Raw genomic sequence first — 21,526 nt, forward strand, 5'->3', positions numbered from 1 at the left:
TCTGATCTAAATTATGCACACCAGTATACAGATGTATTTCACAGAATAAATGGTCCATACAACCAATAAACACCAAAAATAGAAGTGAAACGGTTTCTTTGACCACTTATAAGAGCTACCTAATAAAAAGAGGAAATCAATGCCTCATCGTTTAATCATTAACACACATAAATAAATCAGCCACATCGGTTCACGTTATCATTTTATTTTCTGAATAAATGAATTATTCCTGTACATCCTTATATCAAATTATAATATAACCTCGACTATTGGATATTATCGTAGACTCGTAAGATTAACTATGTTATATTATTACTCTTAAAATTACTCGTTTCGTTGGTTTATGACAAATATATTTGATCCAAACCTTAAAGTATTCATTAACATAATATTATCATAATCTAGATTTTTGAGAATAATAATATTTAATCTAAGAAAGATTGCTATAGGCTTGAATTTTATAGCTAAAGGAACTTGATGTTTAGAATCATTAACTTCTAAATGTTTATTTAATAATTTAGTTGTTATTTATCAGTCGATTTCTGGGCTATTCATTTGCCCTAAACATTTTTAAAAAATTAATTTTTAAGTACCATTTTTTAACTCAAAAAACAATCCTTCTTTTTTGGTTCATTATTTTTCTAATAATTTAATTTCAAATAGTCCAAAGTATCGACTTTTAAAACATTGTAATAGTTACTTATATATTATTTTTATTTTTACTCTCACCAAATTAAAAAAAATATTATTACAAATATTTCTCAAATTATTGTATTTTTTTTATAAATTATCTTTTTGTTTGATATAGTTGTAACTTTGTAAGTATTTATCATTTACCTGTATTTATTACCTCGTCGAGGTGTTTATTTAAATAAATAAAGTAAGTAGTCTGCATTTTTTAGATTATTTATTTATTAACGCCCATTCGGGCAAAGCGTGTACACATGTCACAATACACAAAACAAAACAAAAAATATTAATTATGAGGTAGGTATTAAAATTAAATTGTACATGGCAATTATTTATCCGAAACCTAGACACAAACAGCAAAGTTTAAATTCGTTATCAAAATTAAATTCAAAATCAATACTGTTGTATTCTCTTAACATGCGACTTAAAGGTTCATTAAATCTATACGATTGTGATAATATAGCTATTATTAAAGTGAATTAAATAATTTAGAATTATATGAATAAATTAGTGGTGCATGTAGACTAAGTTACGTTGCATTAGTAGTATTTCAATATTTTTAATAACTAAAAATTAAGTTACAAATCAACCTATGGTAACTAAGTTGATATTAAACATAATATAAGTGGGTATATAAATATTTAGACATTTACGAATTTCCATCGATCTTTAATTGGTTACGCACAGTACCGAAAGTATCAATGTTCAAAAGTAGGTTATAATATATTCTTAATACTACCAATTCTTAATGATGGTATTGAAGTTAAATCTTACCCTAACAGGTTACTTGATCGTGTCAAAGAACCTCACAAGAAGAATATATAATTAAGCAACTAGTGCTGAATGTCAAGTTACTTTTGAGTTTTAATCAGTCCTTAATTATTGGTTGGGCGGTACCCGTTTCCACCAAAAATATAGCTTACCGTTTTTCATCAATATTTGTTTCCAAAAAATGAAATATTGACTATGCTTATACTAAAATAATGTTTATACTGTTAAAAGCTTTTTAATATACTACACAATTTAAAACAAAAAGTTTAATAGGTATTATATATTTTAGTAAAATCATTTATTTAGCAATATTATTAAAGCTTAGTACCGGTACCGAACAATATCCTTCAGAAGTTGATCATAATATTATATTTTAAAGAATATCGATCGAATGCTATCAGATTACAGAAATAAAATAATATACTACATATTTATAATCGTAATTGTGTTTTAAATTTCAGGTATATTTTTGCAAAAAGTATAAAGTATTTTGTTTTTATATTAATTGAAATTCGATGTTGTATAATAAATTATTATAACTTACTTTTTACTTTTATTATTTTATATGTAATATATATAAATTCGTCTATACATTTTTTTTCTTTATTTTGATTCAATAAATATTCATAATATTGTATTGTATATTGTATAATTAAATTAAATAATATTTGTAATATAATTTAATATTTTTAATAACTTCTAAGTCGATGCTAATTAAAAGGTGTGAATAAATTTGTGGTATATATAGTTCGAATGACTAAAAATAATCCATTTTATGTTTTCAAAAGGTATTGTGTGGATAAAATGTCATATACATTTTAATTTTAAACCATCACAAAAGTTATATTTGAAATATCATATTATGTGTACTAATAGCTCCAAAAGAATTTGAAAATTACATTATGTACAGAAAATATTTATATTAACAATTTCTAAAATATTAAGTATCTGAAGTTATTCGTTTTTAATTAAATTAAAGTAAAAAAAAATTTTAACAAGAAATTATTGTTTTATGTGTGAATATTTCTTTAAAATTTAAACTTCAGACACTTTTAATAAAATATTTTTGAAAATACACTCAACTTTTTTTTTATTTCAATAATAACAATTTATGTAGAACTTTTTATTACGTTTTCAAATCTTCAGTATACATGTTTAAAATTTGATTAATTCTTAACTACAAAATACTTTGCAAATATTTGTTTAAAAAATTCTAACTTCAGTTGTTATAAAAAATTATCATGGACTTACTCTCAACTTTTTTATTATTATTATAAATTTTGTATTTAATTATTAAAATTTATTTTTATCTAATTAAATTGAATTATAATACGATTTTTATTAACAACTTAACAAAAATATATAATAATAAAAAAATTTAAAATTTCACATCCATATAAATAGCTCAACAAAAATTGAAATATTGTTAAATTATAAATACTTTATAGTATATAAATAATATGCTAATAAATATAAACCAATATTTGGTGAAAATTTACTAGCTAACCAAAAAAAAAAAAATTATTTAGTCGAAAACGGTTTTGAGTGCAAATTACAATTTTTACTAATTTTGTTTATAAAAAAATAAAGTATTGGAATTTTTTACAATAATTAACTCCCTAAATTACTAACTAAATTTACTTTCCAACCAGAAAATATATTGAAATTGAAAATCTAAGCACTTTATTTACTATTAAAATTGGTAATATCAGGAAAAAACACAAAATTGTAAGACCAATACACCCACTCGAAATTTATAATGATTTTATTAAGATGTATATTATTGTTTTTTAATTAGTGTTTTAAATGAATTTACTGTGTAACAAATTTTAATAGTATATAAACATTTTGTTGGCTAAAGCGAGTATTGGTGAAAAAAAGGTAGTGGGAAAAAATGTATATTTTTGGTGGAGGAATCGTGTTACGCCTAATTGGTATACAGTCAAAAATATAAATATTCAGAACATATTATTCTCAATAATCAGACGGTCTTGAATTTCATTCGGTCCGACAGCTCTTAACGGGTAACACGGCCACGTAATCAGAAAACCATACTGATAGAATATGCAACATTAAGTCCAAGTTAAGTTGCATTCTCCGATACAAGATTAAGTCAACATTAAATTTCAACTAAGATTAGATAGATATTCATTAAAAATAGAATAAATAGCAACTATAGTTGTATTATTATAATAATATACGTTAACGGTTTTCGATTTACTTAGGTCTTATTAAATTACCAAAAACTGTGGCAGAGACACATCTCACTTACCAAAGCACGGGATCGTACAACATAACGCATCAAACCGATTCGCTATGAGTGATGCCGAGCTCCAAATCTAATTCCGTTGAGATATTTTTGAAATAACCACAACATCACAACTACAGAGACAGCACAGATTACAACCAAGGTAAGTGCATTCGAGTATTTGTACATTTAATGATAAATAATAGTAGTGGAATAATAATGCGCGGACCGCCATAAAGAAAAGAGACCACCAAACGATCTCAATATGACCCCAGACATTTAAACATACGTATACGGATACCCCATATAGTTTCTACCTTTTTGGATCTTATATATAAATTTCATCGATTAACGTGTGCTGCACACCAGATGTGATACTCCGTGGCATCCCACAAAAGGATATATCAATCGTTGCTCATATACGCATATCGTCCTTTTATTCGTACGTACCATTGACCCTACTTCACTCGTGGTTTATTACGTATATTTTCTCCTTATTTTACTAATTAACGCCGTACCTTATACCACCCCCTTTTATGTGTAATTTAATTCTAATGCATCTCAAACGATTTCATTATTTTTTTTTTTAGTTTTTTCGTTTGAATGTCATGTTTTTTACATTGAATTATAGTTACTATATCAATTGTCTTTCGATTTTATTATAAGTGTTAAGACATTTTAGTAAGCTCGAGATTAATTTTTAACGTTTATAAAAAAAAAAATAAAAAAAAAAAAAAAAATGAAACATTCGAAAATGTGGTTCACTGCTCACAAAACACCAACACTCCCGCTGAGATGCACAAAAGAGTAACTGATTATTATTACCCAAACACCTGGGGGAGTAGACGATACTTTATTGTTTCTAATTCGACGAAAAACAACGTAATAATTCCCACTCGACGCAATTTTCACATTTATTATGAAATATGTCTTAGTTCACTCGAATCCAAAACGGATTATAATTTAAAAATTAAAATAATTTGATATTTAATAAAAAAAAAAAGATAAAAATCCAATAATACAGAAATCAATAGTAAAATAATAATAAATAAACACTTATTTTCACGAACGAATCCGTAACATAAATAAAAAAAATCTAAGTATAAAACATTTACTATAAATGTTCTTAACGCGTATGCAAATTTATATTTTTTTATGTATTTGTTAATGATTTATGGCATTTACCCACTTAATTATTTATATTCTCTGTAAGTTGCATAGAAATAAATAATAATAACGTATACATGTTATAAGAAAACATAAATAATTTTCATTCATTTTTTAACTTAATTTTACATTTTAACATTTTATTTACGACCCGTATGTCCACATTGGTCATTAAATGTAACTAAAAATGATTAAAAGATATTTTACACCTACTTATTATTTTATAGTTTAATCATACTCTTATAAAATATAAATACGATGTTATTTTTTTTTAATACTTGTCAATAAAAAAAAAAAAACTTGTTAAGATATTTTTAGTGCCATGCTTGCAATTTTATTGTAAGCTCCATGTGTATTCAAATATTATGTAAACATACCATAATTTTATAAGCTTAAACTAACATTTGGGTTTTACCAAATAATTGTAATTAATTAAAAACGGAAACACTGCATTCATATTTTTTGTAATGTTACGTCATGTAACTATTATATCTATATATTTTAAAGGCAATACTCATCGTGCACTTTTAATATGTTTAATGTCCGTAATCGAATTATTACAATTAAGAATAATTACCTATACAAGTATATATTTATATCTAAATATTATACCTAATTGTTCTAAAATCTTATAATATTAGGTACACCACACCAGTCGACCGTCAAAAGGTTAGCAATTTCGGTTTTTGTCAGTTAACAAAAATACGTCTAATATATTAACCCATAATACCATTAGAATAAATAATATACTAGGTATGTATTATATCTATCATTAAAAATTTACTATCATGTAATATTATAGTAAAAATATATCATAGTACATATTGAAATTATTATCTCTGTAGCGCTCGTGATAATTGTGTCATAGTAAAAAAGAGGTAATACTTTTAACATTTTTTGTTTGCTTCGCCTTTTCTTCGTCACTTGATAAATTACTTTAGTTTTGATTTAACTAATCATCCTACAATAATTCGATTTACTGAATATCAATCGATATTTTTAAACATTTTGAGTAATATCACCTTTTGAACTACGGTTACTTTAGTTAGTTATGATAGTATAGTCAATTAAGTGAACAGTTTTACTGAGCTGATATTTAATATTATTTTAAGGATGAATTAAGGAGATTTAATTTGCACGTTTGGGAGTATTTAGATAAAATCAAGGTAGTTCAAGTGTGAGCGCAATTTCAATGACTAACTCGAGCAAGCTATGTTAGGTAAGTAATAATTATTTTATCCTAGTAAAATGGGTAGATAATTGTCACAGTTTGAATGAACGTAATTATAAAATATTCAAACTAGTATATAAATTACTAGCTTTTAAATTTCAGTACGTTTTTTGTTAATTATTTATTGTATATAATACAATGTTATAATGTTATGAGCATGTGTATAATACGTCAATATATTTAGTTTGAATATTTAAATTGTTATCACAATAGTGCTTATTATGTTTGTTATTGAAGTTTAAATAGTGATATTTAGTCACAACTAAAATTTTTTTTTAAAAAAGTGTAATTTATTACGGGTACAAATCAACAAATATTGATAAATTATAATTCTTAAATAAATTAAGCAAATAATACTTTACTATAATAACTCTAATACACGACATTTTTATAAAAAAATCTAAAATTTTGTTTAAAATCACAGCAGTAATTGGAGAAAATTATTGAATTATTATTTTTTCCTTTATAAAACATCCTCGTCTTACATAGATCAGTATAAATTTACACTCAAATCACTATACAAATCAAGCTCAAATGATCTATGATTATTCTGAAGTAAAAAAAAAGAACTGTGCTCAAAGAAACAACGCCCAATTTTTTATTTTTTTTTTACAATAACTTGATAAATAACTAATTGTATTTAGTTTCTAGACTATACATTTATTAGTAATCTGATATAATAACGTATCGTGTTATTTATCTAGAAATCATGGAACAATCTAATTTTGTATCTGTAAATCTATTTCTAAATATAATGGTACTATTCATAAATATCAGGTTACAAATATTAACTTTATTTTCTCTACCTACCCATTTTGGATATTGGATGTGATATTTGCAATGTAATTTTTTACGTGGGAAGCTTAAAATCAATAATTTGATTAGTAAGTAATTTAATTGATCAAAATCAAGTAATCTGTCAATTATATTCATATCTCATAAACGTATATTTTGTTCAGATATTAATTTTCTCATCTTTATCTATAATGATTGTATCACATCTCATTATTGTATAATATTAAAAAATTTCTACTGATTCTTTTCGTCTTTATGCATATCGTAACAATCATATTTTTCCCCGAATTTTAATTCTTATTAACTGATATCTTAACCACATTTTCTTTATTTTGTGCATTTTCCGTTCTATTAATTTCTAGATATAATTTTTTATGTTTTTTTTAACAATTATATTTTCTCTGTCGTCAATTTATTTTCTTATTATTAATCATTAGTAAATTATTTTTATCAATGGTATGAAAAAATTTTTTTATTTTCTGTGCCTAGTGTGTAAGTTTTTAATTTATCGTTAAAATTATAAATATTGTAATAGTACAACAAATATAACTGTATTGAACAAGGTACGTATTATTATAATATTATCGTGCACCAGAAAATAACAAATTAAATTTTCGTAAATCGAAATTTAAAAATAATATTTATTAACATAACTATCAACACTGTAATAGTGTATATTATGATTATAATAACAAATAATAATTTATTAAAATATTATTCAGTTTTAAATCGTAATGCTATTGTTAATATTACTATGGTATCACGACTACTAGGTACTCATGTTTTTCTATTATTCTTTAACATTATATCAGACCGACATTACTATATTAAATTGTATTTAATAATGAATTAATGTTGACATAATATTATTTGAAATATTTTCACAATGAAAATATGAGATTTGCTGCTGAATTAAAAAAAAATACTTGATTTTATTTTTTTTTCATTAGTCATAATTTTCTACCAAAGAAACTATAATATATAGGTCTAGTAACGATTCAAAATTAAACTTGTAAAATAATAATTTTAGACATTTATAGACGGCAATAAACCTACGACAAAAAAAGTAAATACGAATGTGGAAGTCGTATATTGTTTTTATAAACTTAATAAAATTATTTTTGAACAAGAAAAACGAACCTATTAATATTGTAGGTACCATAATATTATTATTATAAATACTTATATAATTTTATATTCATTACAAAACAATATTGCTAAAATAAATAATAATAATAATTCATTGTATATAATCATTATATTTCCAACTAATTTTATATGTTTTAGAGATTTTTGTTTTTGATTTCTATACTTAGTTTTGTAATTTTAATAGGTAGGTGCTAATATACGATGGCATCTATAATCTACGTGATTATAACAGAGTTGTGTTCGCCGACGAATAGTAAATAATTTTGTAGGTTAATTTATTATTATTATTATTATTATTATTATTAATTCGACAACAATGAAACCCGTATAGACGGACATAGACTATAAGAGTTTGTTTAGATTTTCGTCCGACGTGAAGTTTATCGTATGAGTAATTATTATAAACTACTACTACTACTAGTAGTAGTAGTGAGCAATGAGCATTATATTATATTATTATATATAGAAGTATAAAACAACGAGCCGCGCACAATGCACTTGATATGTGCAGGCACACGTGAGCATCACCGGTGAGATAGGTACGAACTTATTAATATATTTGAAATTAATTATAGTATATACCGACGTGGCGGCAAAAGTTTCTAAAAGCACGGTGGAATATACGAAAAACACTGCACAAACGTGCATTGGTCGCGCAAAATACAACATATAATTATATTCTCGACAACGGAATGGTTATCAAATAATAATATACATGGCGTATGTATACACAGTATACCAGTGTATTCCAACGTGGGCGCCACCGCCCCCTTGTGTGCATTTTTTAATTTGAAAGGGGCGTTTTCTGAGGGGGCGCTCAAGGGGGCGCAAATTTTTCATTTGCATTTTTATTTTTATAACTGAATGCGTAGAATAAAAACTTATTTAAAATACCAAATGTAATATACAGAATTATGTAGGTATAATATTTATGGACTCTTAAATAACAACAACCTCAGGGAAGTCATTAGTCATATAAGAATTTTTTGTGTTATTATTTTATATTAACCAATTCGAAGTCAAATTATATAATTCAAATTAATATTATATTATTTTTTTATTCCTACTAATAAGTAGGTATTTAAATTTAAAATTAACTAAATTGTAGCATTAAAATGTTTGATTATACTTTTTCTTTAATTAAATAGCTTATAAAAAAATAAAACATTTATCTTTTGAAAAATTGATTGTAGAGGTGGTATGAGATTTTTAAAATCAAAAAGGAGAGTTCAACGTAAAAAAAGGTAGGGAAACACTGCAGTATACGGACATGCGCTGCAGACAGTCCGTTTTTTATTTGCCGACGAAATCTTGTTTGTTTTTTTTTTCTACAAACTTTATTTCCGAAAACTATTACCGTACGTATTACGCGTAATACGCCTTAATATCGGCCGCCTGGTGTACGATAATTTCATTACTGATGTGTTTTTTTTTTGTTTTATATGGCAAACACACTCGATTACCATTTGAATATTGGTGTACCCCTACATTTTTTTTAAACGAGTGTTAATGGCCGAGTTACGTCTGAGCTTTAATTTTACCTTTAACTTGCAAAAAGTGCAATTATAAGGCGAATAAATATTACTTACTGTTACTGTATAATATTAAAATACATATAGCTAGATAAAATATATACAGAACAGTTATTTTATCGTGAATATTTAATTTAATTTTAAATATTTATTTAAACGTTTAACATTATAATATCGTTTTATAAATAATTGTCAGCATTTGTTCTGAAAATGTAAAAATTCTCTGTATTTTTTAATCGTATCATTTACGATAAAAAAAACCATCCTGCATGCTTACATATTTTAATATACAATGGTATATCTAATAATAGTATACGAAAAATCGATGATATTGTGTTTGTTACCTTTGCGCTGTGTGAAGTTACACGGATGGTCGAACAAAAAATTACGGAAGGAGTTGCATTCGTAATCGATTTTGGGCTCTCGGCACAGGCACGTCGGCTTGAAAAACGGGAACGCTTGAAGGGTTTTCAATGCCGCCCGACACTTTATCACCGTAGTCGTCGAACACGAGACTGTAAATCCAACGCACATGTTTTATAAAATAAAAATTTTAAAAAAGAAGGTTTGAGAAAACTTATGAAAATAAAAATCAACACTTAACATAACTCGTAATAACGTGATATGATATGATATTATTATGTTATATTAAATAATATTATAATATTCTGTTATTAAAATTACACCATGATTTTATTACTGTGTGTGATGCCATATGATAAACCTTATAATACGTCTTATCATTTCAATTGATAGCGTCATTTTCATATATTTTTTATTTTCAAATTAAACCCAACCATGTTTTAATTTCATGATATTTTATTATAATTCCCGCATTGAAAATTTTTGTTATCATTATTTTTATGATTTGTAATTAATTATTTCTGTAAACTGCAAATTAATGCGAAAATATTCTATGTTTGGCAGGATGTAAATATTTTAAATAACTAAACTTAAAAATATTTTAATAATATTTAGATCGCTATGGCAATAAATACTTACTAAAAAGTTCGATATTTTCGAAACACAGAAAATATTACTGGCATAATATATTCAAAGACAAATTAATAATTTAATCAGCGTACGGGGGAAAGGTCTATTTTACCACTTAATAGAGTTAAAGTTCATAGTTTAGGTTACTTAAAACTGTAAAATGTTTAAACTACATAAACAATTACTTTCAAAAACATTTTTATTAACTATAATAATATTTTTCAAATTAAACATTAGTTTAATTTCGTTTAAATATTTAACAATTGTATATAAGATATAGATTTATTTTTTATTTTAATGAACCTATAAGTTATAAATATAAATATAATTTTTAACCTTTATCGATATTATTCAATGATATTTAATAAAAAAAATTAGTTTTATTTATAACCGATAATTATGAATATATAAAGATTTAATGATGAACACTCCGGTATAACTTCAAAATATTTTAATATGATATATTGTACATTTTGCGTGTAGATATGTCAATCACGGAATTCGATGACATAACGAATACCTAATTTTAATAATATTATAGTGTAGTGCGTTTAAAATATTATTATTATTGTCATCGTTTGTATGATATGCCTAACCTAAACTTTATACAATAATTGGTATATATGATATAATTATAATATATTATATTATTATTTAAAATTCTTTATACATAATATACATATGCAATATACCATATATTATGCATACAACACATAAATAGTTTTTCGATTTTGTTAAACCCACTCGCGTAAGTATAATATATATTTAGCAAAAAAAATGAAAAAACCAATTCACGATATACCATACAATATATAACTACTTTATAATGGGTCTTATAATGTATGTGTGTGTTTATAATATATGTACATAGTGAGGGATGTAATGGAGTTGGTGGGGACGAGAGGGAACAAATAGGTGTGAGCGAGCGTATTATAATATATTATGCCATCGTCGACGATACGAGCGATCTTTTTGATTTTTTTTTCCACGCACACTCTGTTTAGTTTTCCCAAAACTCGGTATATTATACTTACGCGTACACAATTTTAACTACACGTATAGTACGTGTAGATATATGGGTAGTGTCGATTATTTAGTTTACTTTTTTTCAACATATATTATGCTGTACGAGTTTTTGATAAAACCGTATGTTATATTTTTTTATTAGTATCATAATAGCATATATAATTTAAGTAAGCGCGTATTGCAAATATACGTATAGCGTACCAACAGTCAAGACGTACGACGTATAGGTACACTTGTTTTGTTATTATTCGACAAAGCGTATATGAGGAAAAAAACGCAGATATTTATGTGAAAAACGCGACCATAAATCCTGATGAATAAAATATTATTATGATACCTATAAATCAATTAAAATTTCTAATAAAGAGAATAGTTTTTAAAATTTATTTTAAAAGGTATCGATGTTAAATATTCTAATAAAATTGCAATTTAAATACTGCTTAATAAAAGTATATTGCAGGTGATATGATGCTAATACCAAATTTTCGTTATTAATAATTTTGTAATATTATGAAACTGAATAGATAAAAAATAATAAATTAAAACGTATTAACGCAGATTGGCTCTTACATACATTTGTACGATTTCAATACACAATTCTTATTATAATATCGAAAGAGAAAAATATTTTCAATAATGATTCCATTTTGAGTATGTTTAGTATTTATTTAAAAAATGTCATTTCAAAAATATTGATAATTCAAATTGTGTAGTTTTAGTTTATTCTTTATAAAAGCTATAAAACGAGTGATTGTGATTTTTACGCTAACAATATTATTTAGTGATAAATTATTAATGTATATGGTTATTTTATTTTTTAAATGTTCATTGTTCATTGATACCGGGAGGTATTTTTTTTTTGTAATTAGGTTAACCTAACCTAACCTAGGTGGTTAGTTTTGTTACATATTTTTATTTAAATAAATATAATTTAACTTTCATAGTATTGATATCCAAGTCGATAAGTATTTATACGAAATTGCTGTAAAAAAATAAAACTCGCCTAAATTTGTGCTATATAGTGCTAGGCTGCTTTAGATGTGGTTGTTGAATATGTAAATGGTTCCTTGTTAGATGGGCTAACGTTAAGTGGGTCCACCTATTATTGTACTATGTAAAACACAATTGTGCTAGGTATGTAAATTAGTATTCTGGACGTGTGCAAACTTTTGGCTAAGAATATTTGGTGAACATAATTGTATGAGACCACTTAACGCACCACTTCACATTTTTCTGGTGCTACGTTTTTTTCCGCTCAAACAACCGTCGACAACATTTCGTCTTGACAACAAATATATATGTTTCATTCACAAAGTGAAATTGTTCATTTCATACAACAAAAATGAAAAACATTTTACACTTTATGAAACAAAAAAAAATACGCGAGGGTATGGTTTTTTATAATTTGGTCATCTATTTTGTCAATTGAAATGTGTGTATTTTTTGTTTTTGAAAAATATCTAATACATTGTCATGATATAAAACTAGATGTTTAATTTAGCATACATTTAAAATTTGAACAAATTTCCATAGCTGATTCTTAACGACCGTGTTTTTGAACTTAGTGTGTATTGCATGAACGGGGACGATAATATTTCTATTCACGTTATAATTATTTTATTTTAATCGCCTAAACAATAAAGAAAACTTATTGATCGTGATTTAAAAACGTAGGTAACGCATACTACAATGAAAAATATAAGTGTAAAATAATTATTAATAAATTATCGTCGGTTGAAGTGTCAAAGATTTTTTTTTAACAAACATGTGAGAAACTTAATTTATTTCTTTATTATTATTGTAAATGAAAGGAATAAAATATATGTTTAACCTTATATTTTTAATTTCCGCTTTTTTATGTCAAACATATACTCAGGTATTTTAATTGTTTTACATACCTACACATATTTTTGATTATAATTAATTTTAAAGCATTAAAATTCACGTTAATTACTATGCAGTGTAATATATTATAAAGTATTTATTTACTACTTATATACTTTTACTTTTATTAAAGCTAAGTATAGCTTAATTATAAATAATTTTGGTGACCTTATTCGTGTTTATAGAAATTAAATCGTATATAACCATTTTACGTCATGTACCTTCAACAAATAACAATTTTCATATCCAAATTTAAATATTTACCTATTTCGTTTCCACACAGACTTGGTATGAGGTTTATAATTTTAAAACATGATGGATCTTCATTGCATAGAGATCTCGCCAACAAACAATTCAGACTTCCCGTTGGCGTTTTTTCTTCTGCAAAAAAAAAAAATAATAAAAATAATTATATTCACGATAATAAATATATTTAGAATAATTGATATAATTAATTAAATCATCACATCAATGTAATCAGTTTAAATTCCAATTCTCATTAATTTAATGAGGAATAAATAATTTGTAACATTAGTTTAAAACGCGCATAACGAGATTATTTGTATACATCATAATAAATTACATAGATAATTAAATAAAACTATTAAAAATAGTAAGAAATATATATTATATAGGTATAAATAAATGTACATAGGTATTGAAACTTATTAAAAAAACCTTCCCATTAGTTTCCCACTTCTGAGTTTTCAATACAATATTAACTTTTAATATTTTCACTGTAATTTATGATATTATAATACGTTGATGGTTTTGAAAAATTACGCGTTGATGATTAAACATCGCTTTTTAAAGTTTTTTTTATGACAAGATTGTCTTAAAAAATATGTAAATAAATCACACATAACATAGACAATAGACATTCTATAGTGTTCTTATTATGAAAAAAATTAGCAAATCCAACGCCTAACTCGAGATATTAACTTTGTATTACGACCATTATGTTTTTATTGTTATTTTTATCTTTATATTTTAATTAGCATCGTAAAAATATCCATATACTAATTACCATGTATAGTTGTTTATGAATAATTTATTGGTTATTAATAATTCTTTAATATAAAATATAAATATATTGTCATAATTAATACCATCACTCAGAATAAATTTGATTAGATTTATTTGAATGTGAATATTATAAACATTGGATTTAAAATCATAAATTTTAAAGAAAAAATAATAATAATAATAATCGAAAAAAACAAATAGAATATAGTCTAGATGAAAATAAAACGAATACAATAAATAAATCAACAAATCCATAGTTAAATTAATTTTAAAAATACATAGTCACTTTGTGTTTTTGTAAATTTTGATGAAAAACACGATAAGTATTACTTTATTGAGTTTATTTCAATGTTTTAGTATTTTGATTGTTTTTTTTTTTAGTTTTTGAGCCATTTATACCTTAATATTTTTCTTTCTATGATAATATTTAAATAATCACAGCAATGCTTAAAGATATATCGAAGCATTTTGTAAAACGATTCATTTATTTTTATTAGTATTTATGAGCATTAAGGACTCAAATTATTCTAATATTTGAGTACAAATTATTCTAAAATATAAATAAATAATATGGTATAATTATTTTTAGTATTTACTGTTATTCATAATTCATATTTTGTTTATAGTCACTTTTAAATGCGTGCTGTTTATTTATTTTATTTTATGATATATAATAATATTATCGATACATCATTTTTAGGCTATTTAAAAGTATTCCAAACTCTAAGTCAATACATGATAACAGATCATTTTTCCTAATCCTTCGTCCTCGTTAATGCACGTGTTCAAAATAATGTATGAATATAGCGAAAAAGTTCTTAAAATTGATTCTAAGAACGAAATTGGTGAGATTTTTTACTCGTTAACTTTCACAAGTTATAAACTATAGTTCAAGTCCTATATATATATATATATAAATTCAAGAAGATATTTGATTAACACTAATTTTCTTGAAAATAATTAACGTTTTTTACAATTATTCTTTTATTAATTTATTAATAATACAAAGTTTGAAGTTAATTTGAGCTTATTTAAAAAAAAAAAAAAACAATAATTTTATTCATACTTTTAATGATATCATCATTCTTAATTTTTTATTACTATAAATGATAATAGCAAACATTTTTAATTTCATATCTCCCGAGCAAAATATTTTGCTTAACCCTATTGTATTACAATTCAAATGAGGATGAAGTATTTAATTACTTATAAGTATTAAAAGTTACAATGAGCAGAGTAGTAATGAATCAACGTTTTGTATTCTGACGGTCTACACTCGGATCAACTAAACTTGAAATATTTAATTATTTAGTAGTTATTTATTAACCATATTAATTTGAAATTTTCAGAAAAATATATCTACTTATTATTTACTTTGAAATATAAAACTAAAAATATACACGGTTTATTAAAAATAAAAATAAAACATTTAAAATATAATAAGGATAAATATAGTAAATTTAATATACAATACGTTATTTCATTTTGTTATATTCAAATTATGTAAAAAATAAAAATATATTTCCAAAAATGTTAATATTTTTCTACAAATTTAGTGTTTCCTTGGAATCGCCTTGTATATTGTATATATTATCCTCCCGGGTCAAATATTTTGTTTTGAATTCGTTTTTTTTTTTTAACGAAGACAAATCGTCGGCGTTTAACAGCAACAACGACGAAAAAACATACTTTATTCTCCGTGTCTGTATATGCGCGTGACACTAATAGCTTGGATCGCCACTATAATGTCGGACAGTCGTGCACGGGTGTACCTACTTCAGGTCAGGACAAATGTTCCTACCTATAAAAGCATTGCGAAAAATTGGTAAAATTCGCTCGGGGGATATTCATTCTGAACATATATATAATATAAATATATATATATATATATATATATATATGCATGCATAATTCATAAATAAACGTATTCACCAACTTGCATTTGCCCGTATGCCTAGATCGATAGACGGTGTTTCTTTATGGCCATCTGGGTCATCCAATTTAATTTTCCCGTACCTGCAGTGCTATATAATAATATAAATCGTATAAACCGTCTTTGTAGTAGTAGTAATAATAATGATAATAATAATAATATACGATCAACGTTCGTGTAATACGCAACGCGTGGTACTCATAATTTATCTCAAAATCAATTTACAAACACTAATTTTATTTTCCACTGCAGTTATTTGGATTCAAAGCACATCAACACTTAAGCACATTATATAACTGTAAAATACCGTAGTATTTTTTTTTAACTCAAATAATATTATTCAAATCTCGGATAACGCGTTGTCTTTAACTCGATGAATTTAAAATGTAATTCTAATTTTCTCAGACTTAGATTGTTTTAATTAAATTGTACAGTGAAGTTTTAAATTATGAACAATTAATAATAATATAGGTACCTATTTATGTTGTTGGAAGAAATCTCGACTAACTTCTTTTAAGTTTCTTAGTTTTTATACCATCTTGAATTTCAATTAGGATGAACTTATTTAATCTACTTTAATTGATTGACTCGTAACTTTTCAGTATAAAAAAACATAAAAAAGTTAATCGCTAATTTATTAAACTATACTTTTTTATTGCTTTAATCCGATGGAAATATAGTAAATAATAGTTTAAAAAATCATTTATAGGCTAAATATTGCATTTGTAGCTATATGCAACCTATTACACTCGGATTACGTTGTATAACACACTATTATATCGATCTATAATGCTTATAACAATCTAGTACAGTGCTTATTTTAAGTTATTACAACCAGCAGCCATATAATAGTAATAATGTACACCTTACGACTTATCAACAAATCCCGGAAACTTAGATTTATCGTATTGACTTGTGCGTCGCAATCTTAAGGGTCATATAATAGTAGATTTGGCCCACATTTTGGATCATCTCCAATTTTTCAAAAGCCTTCGTTGCCGCAACCACTGCCAAACTACCATCGGTCTCCATTGCATCTGAATGAAGGTTATGTTACCGATCTGTACTAAAGGTGTACAGTATGAATATTTAAGACGGATATGTAGTTACGTATACACGTAATCTAAAATTTAATACGTTTTATGTTTTAAAAACAAATATGTCATTCATCCAAAATAGTGTTTGAAATTATACAATTATTAATTGTTTGATTATTATAATATCTTTAAATCCGAGATAGGACAAGTAATCAATGTTTTTCATAAGTTCTATACAATAAAAATTCAGAAATATTATATCCTTTTAATTAATTATAATTTATAACTTATAACGATTTTAACTTTAGATGAGCAGATTCGAGTACCGACTGACATAAGAGAACTTTGGAGATTATTGGTGTATTACTCAGCTTATCTAAACTGTAAATACTTAAAACTAATTAACTGTTGGCTTGAACCAGATATACAAATCGTCGATTAAATATTATTTACTTTAAAATCTTAAATTAAAAAATGGGAGTAGCCGGTAATTTGTATGCTGTACATTAAGTATATTATAGGAATGGCATTCGTCAGTGGGTAAGCTACTGTACGGTTTATAATAAATTTGAATTTATTAATAAACCATGAACAAGAAAAACAATTCTGAGTAAGACCAGTAGATAGAAGTAATATTATAAGTTTATTATATGATATATTTTAATATTTATATTACTGTTATAGTAAATTATTGTACTATAAATAATACGGTAAATTGAATTTAATTTGCTTATAAAATATTGCATTTCTTATATAGTTAACATTTATTTGTTGTAGTAGTAATATACATTGGCGGACTGGAAGACCGGGATATCGGGAAATTTCCCGGTGGGCCGCTGCTCGTATAAAATATATATTTATTAATATTATTATTCTAAAATTATAAATTAAAATATTACCTAATAAGTATATAATATTATTAAACATAAAAAGCCAGATTACTGATTATTTTAAAATGCGGGACCGGCTGGTGTTCGGCCAGTCCGTGCTTGTTGACAACTTATTGTAACAAGTTTAAAAATAGAATCTCAAATATTTATTAATTTTATTTTGTTTTATATCAATAATTAATTAAAATATTTCAAAATTTAAAAGCCAAATTGGGTGTACAAAAATATATAATATGTAAAAGGCCGTTACTCGTTAGTGTACTGAGGGCCGCTAAAATTAACAATCTATTTTTTCTCCCATGCCGCCACTGATAATAAATATATTGTTTATAGTTTATATACTTTATACACAATCTTTTAAGTCATTACCAACTTACAGTAAAACTGTATAAATAAAAGTTTGTAAATATATATAGAAAAATCTAAAAAAAAAATGTCAAATGTCAAAGTTCATAAATAGCTTAAAAATAGATAAAATATTTTTTTAAAACATATAGACAATGTTTGTATATAAATATTTGGTTAAGATTTAATGTATCTCTACTTATTATTTTTGAATTGAATTGAAAAAAAATAAGAAATTCGTCATTTTAAGTAATTTTGTGGATAAAACCTCAGGCTTGTTTTTAATTCCACTAATAAAACCGTATGTGGAACTTAGTATTATATTTTTAAAGTTTTTTATAAAGCAAAAAAGTTGTCGGTAATTATTGAGAAAAAAATGAAAATGTCACATTGTCACATGTCTATAAATAGCTCAAAAAGAATCAGAATATTTAAAAACTATACCATGGATAAAAAAATGCTATTAAGTATTTAAGGTTTATTCTTTTTGAATTAAAAAAAAATAAGACAAATTTTTTATTAAAAACTTATTTTTCGTAAAAATTCCCATTTTCCCTAATTCTCCCTCCTTATTTTTTTAAAAAAAAATTTTGGAAATTTTTGATTTATTAAAAGTAACAACTAGATTCACTTTCCTACCAGAAAATATATCGAAGTTGAAAATCAAACCATTTTTTCTACTTATGTCATATACTATAATCATACTTGTCTTATGTAAAATGTGTATAATATACACTTATATAAAAAAAAATACTGATTATTGAAAAATCAAGACATTTATCGCTTCACTCAAAATCGAATATGTGCATTGTCGTTAAATATTAAGTCACACTAATAGCTATAAAAATAGTTTAAAATATAATTTGTTTTATTCGTAAAATTTCGTGTTGCGATTATAACTTAAAAATATTATAGAGAATAAAAAAGGTTTTTGAAAACATTAATTTATCAAATACACATTTTTTGATGATAAATTAATCAATTTATCTACAAATATATTTTCGAAAAAAATTAACGTCCATCGTTAATATTATAAGATTAATATAAGCTGTGACCATTTTTTCGACAGTCGAGCGTTTTAAAATTCATCTCTTACAGATGCAACGCCTGTAACAAAAAGACGAGGCTCAACGATTACATTATTCACCTACGTGCATCGTCGCTGTCGTCGCAATCATCATCTCTCAAAACGCGAATATTATACACAGTGTGTAAATGATGTTACGCGGTTTAGCTGTGAATTTATACAGTTTCTTTTTTTTTATACAATTCCGACAGTTCAGCGGTCTCAGAGATGTATATAATAATATATACACATATAGTATATAGATACAACCCGTAGGTATAGGTACAATAGGTACATATAATAATATACTGTCTTGCCTCAAATGGTTGGCCCGAACAACAAAAAAATATATATAAATATGCCACTGGGAGCGTTCCGAACACATTCACATTTAAAGGTTATTTCTCGTACGAAAATATTCGTTTATGTCAAAATATTAGGAAAACGCATCGATGCACATATTATTGTGTATCGAAGCACATAATTCGTCGGTACGCCATGTAAGTGTGTCTAACCTATAATACACATCGATACATCCCACGACGACAACCAGTAACGAGGAATAAAATAATTTTCATTTAATGTAAAAGCCATTAACGTATAGTTGTCAACATTTTGTGGTGAATTCTGTCAGAAAATAAATTTTCATTATTAATGTTCCTCTATATTAGATCATAACAAAACCAAAACAATAAAATAATATTTATACCATTTAACATCCTAAAATTATATTGTACAAAATAACGTTTTATGAATAACAAGTTTTTAATTTTTACTTAGAGTATTGTCTTTTCACATTTTTTAACTTAACTGTGCTTTAAATGCTTAAAATAACTTGTTCTGTAATATATGATATTGAGACATAAACAAATATAAATAAATGTATTTTGCTTCAGCTTGTGAAACACAAATAAGATTACCTTCTGATTTAATTATTTAAAATTCGACTGATGAATAAAAGAACGTTAAGTATTTATTATAAAACGTTATAATTTATTGAATACAATTTTTTTTTAAGCTATTCATTGAGTATTGAGTATTTCTGGTAAAAATTGAACTGCATAATATTAGTTGTTATAATTACTAAAATTTACAGCTTTAACAAAATATTTATTAAATTAAATTTACTTGTTGTTTTAATTGCATTTAATAATTAATAGTTTAACTTAAAATGTAATGGATGAACAATTTTTACTCTATGTAAACCAAAAGTAGATAAAAACATTATTTTTTAGAACAATATATTTTTTTTTTTTTGTAAACACTTAAAATAATAGGTCATGGTGTCGTACAGCATCCTTTAATGTAGTACGTACATTGTATAAATTATTATTGTTATAACAGCAAATAGTGTCAACTATTTTGAATTAGATAGTACTACGAGTTCTTCAAGATTGCTAAAAATATTGTAATTAATACTACAAAAAATATATTTCATATTTTGGTTTTATTAATAGTAAAAACTAAAACCAGATGTATTTTTAGTATATTTACAAATTACAAGTATGATGATTGATGACGTATGACTGATGTATATAGCAGAAGGATTTTCCACACTTATTTTTTTTTTTTAGTATTATTGTTTTAAACATATACAACTTTTAACTATAGATACATTCATGCATTTAACAACTTTTTAATTTTTATAACCTATTGAAAAAGTTGAATACAACATGATTAAATTGTATTATAATATTAATTATTATTATCATACTCAAATAAGTTTGTGTTTTATAGAATATT

General features: G+C 24.6%; 1 protein-coding gene and 1 long non-coding RNA gene across 2 annotated transcripts in view; one reads left to right on the forward strand and one right to left on the reverse strand.

The window, feature by feature from the left end:
• Positions 1–21,526, reverse strand: part of LOC113555664 — a 182,169-nt gene that overhangs the window by 148,866 nt on the left and 11,777 nt on the right. The window contains exons 2-3 of the mRNA XM_026960147.1: positions 13,751–13,867; positions 9,928–10,098 (exon numbers count right to left, since the gene is read on the reverse strand). Of these exons, the coding sequence (XP_026815948.1) occupies positions 9,928–10,098; positions 13,751–13,867 (288 nt within the window). The remainder of the gene's footprint in view (positions 1–9,927; positions 10,099–13,750; positions 13,868–21,526) is intronic.
• The window catches only part of LOC113555667, an 89,600-nt gene continuing 71,552 nt past the window's right edge, over positions 3,479–21,526 (forward strand). The window contains exon 1 of the long non-coding RNA XR_003405407.1: positions 3,479–3,872. This is a non-coding gene — a long non-coding RNA (uncharacterized LOC113555667). The remainder of the gene's footprint in view (positions 3,873–21,526) is intronic.

This window comes from Rhopalosiphum maidis, chromosome 3 (genome assembly GCF_003676215.2).
Source record: "Rhopalosiphum maidis isolate BTI-1 chromosome 3, ASM367621v3, whole genome shotgun sequence".
Classification (NCBI taxonomy): Eukaryota; Metazoa; Arthropoda; class Insecta; order Hemiptera; family Aphididae; genus Rhopalosiphum; species Rhopalosiphum maidis.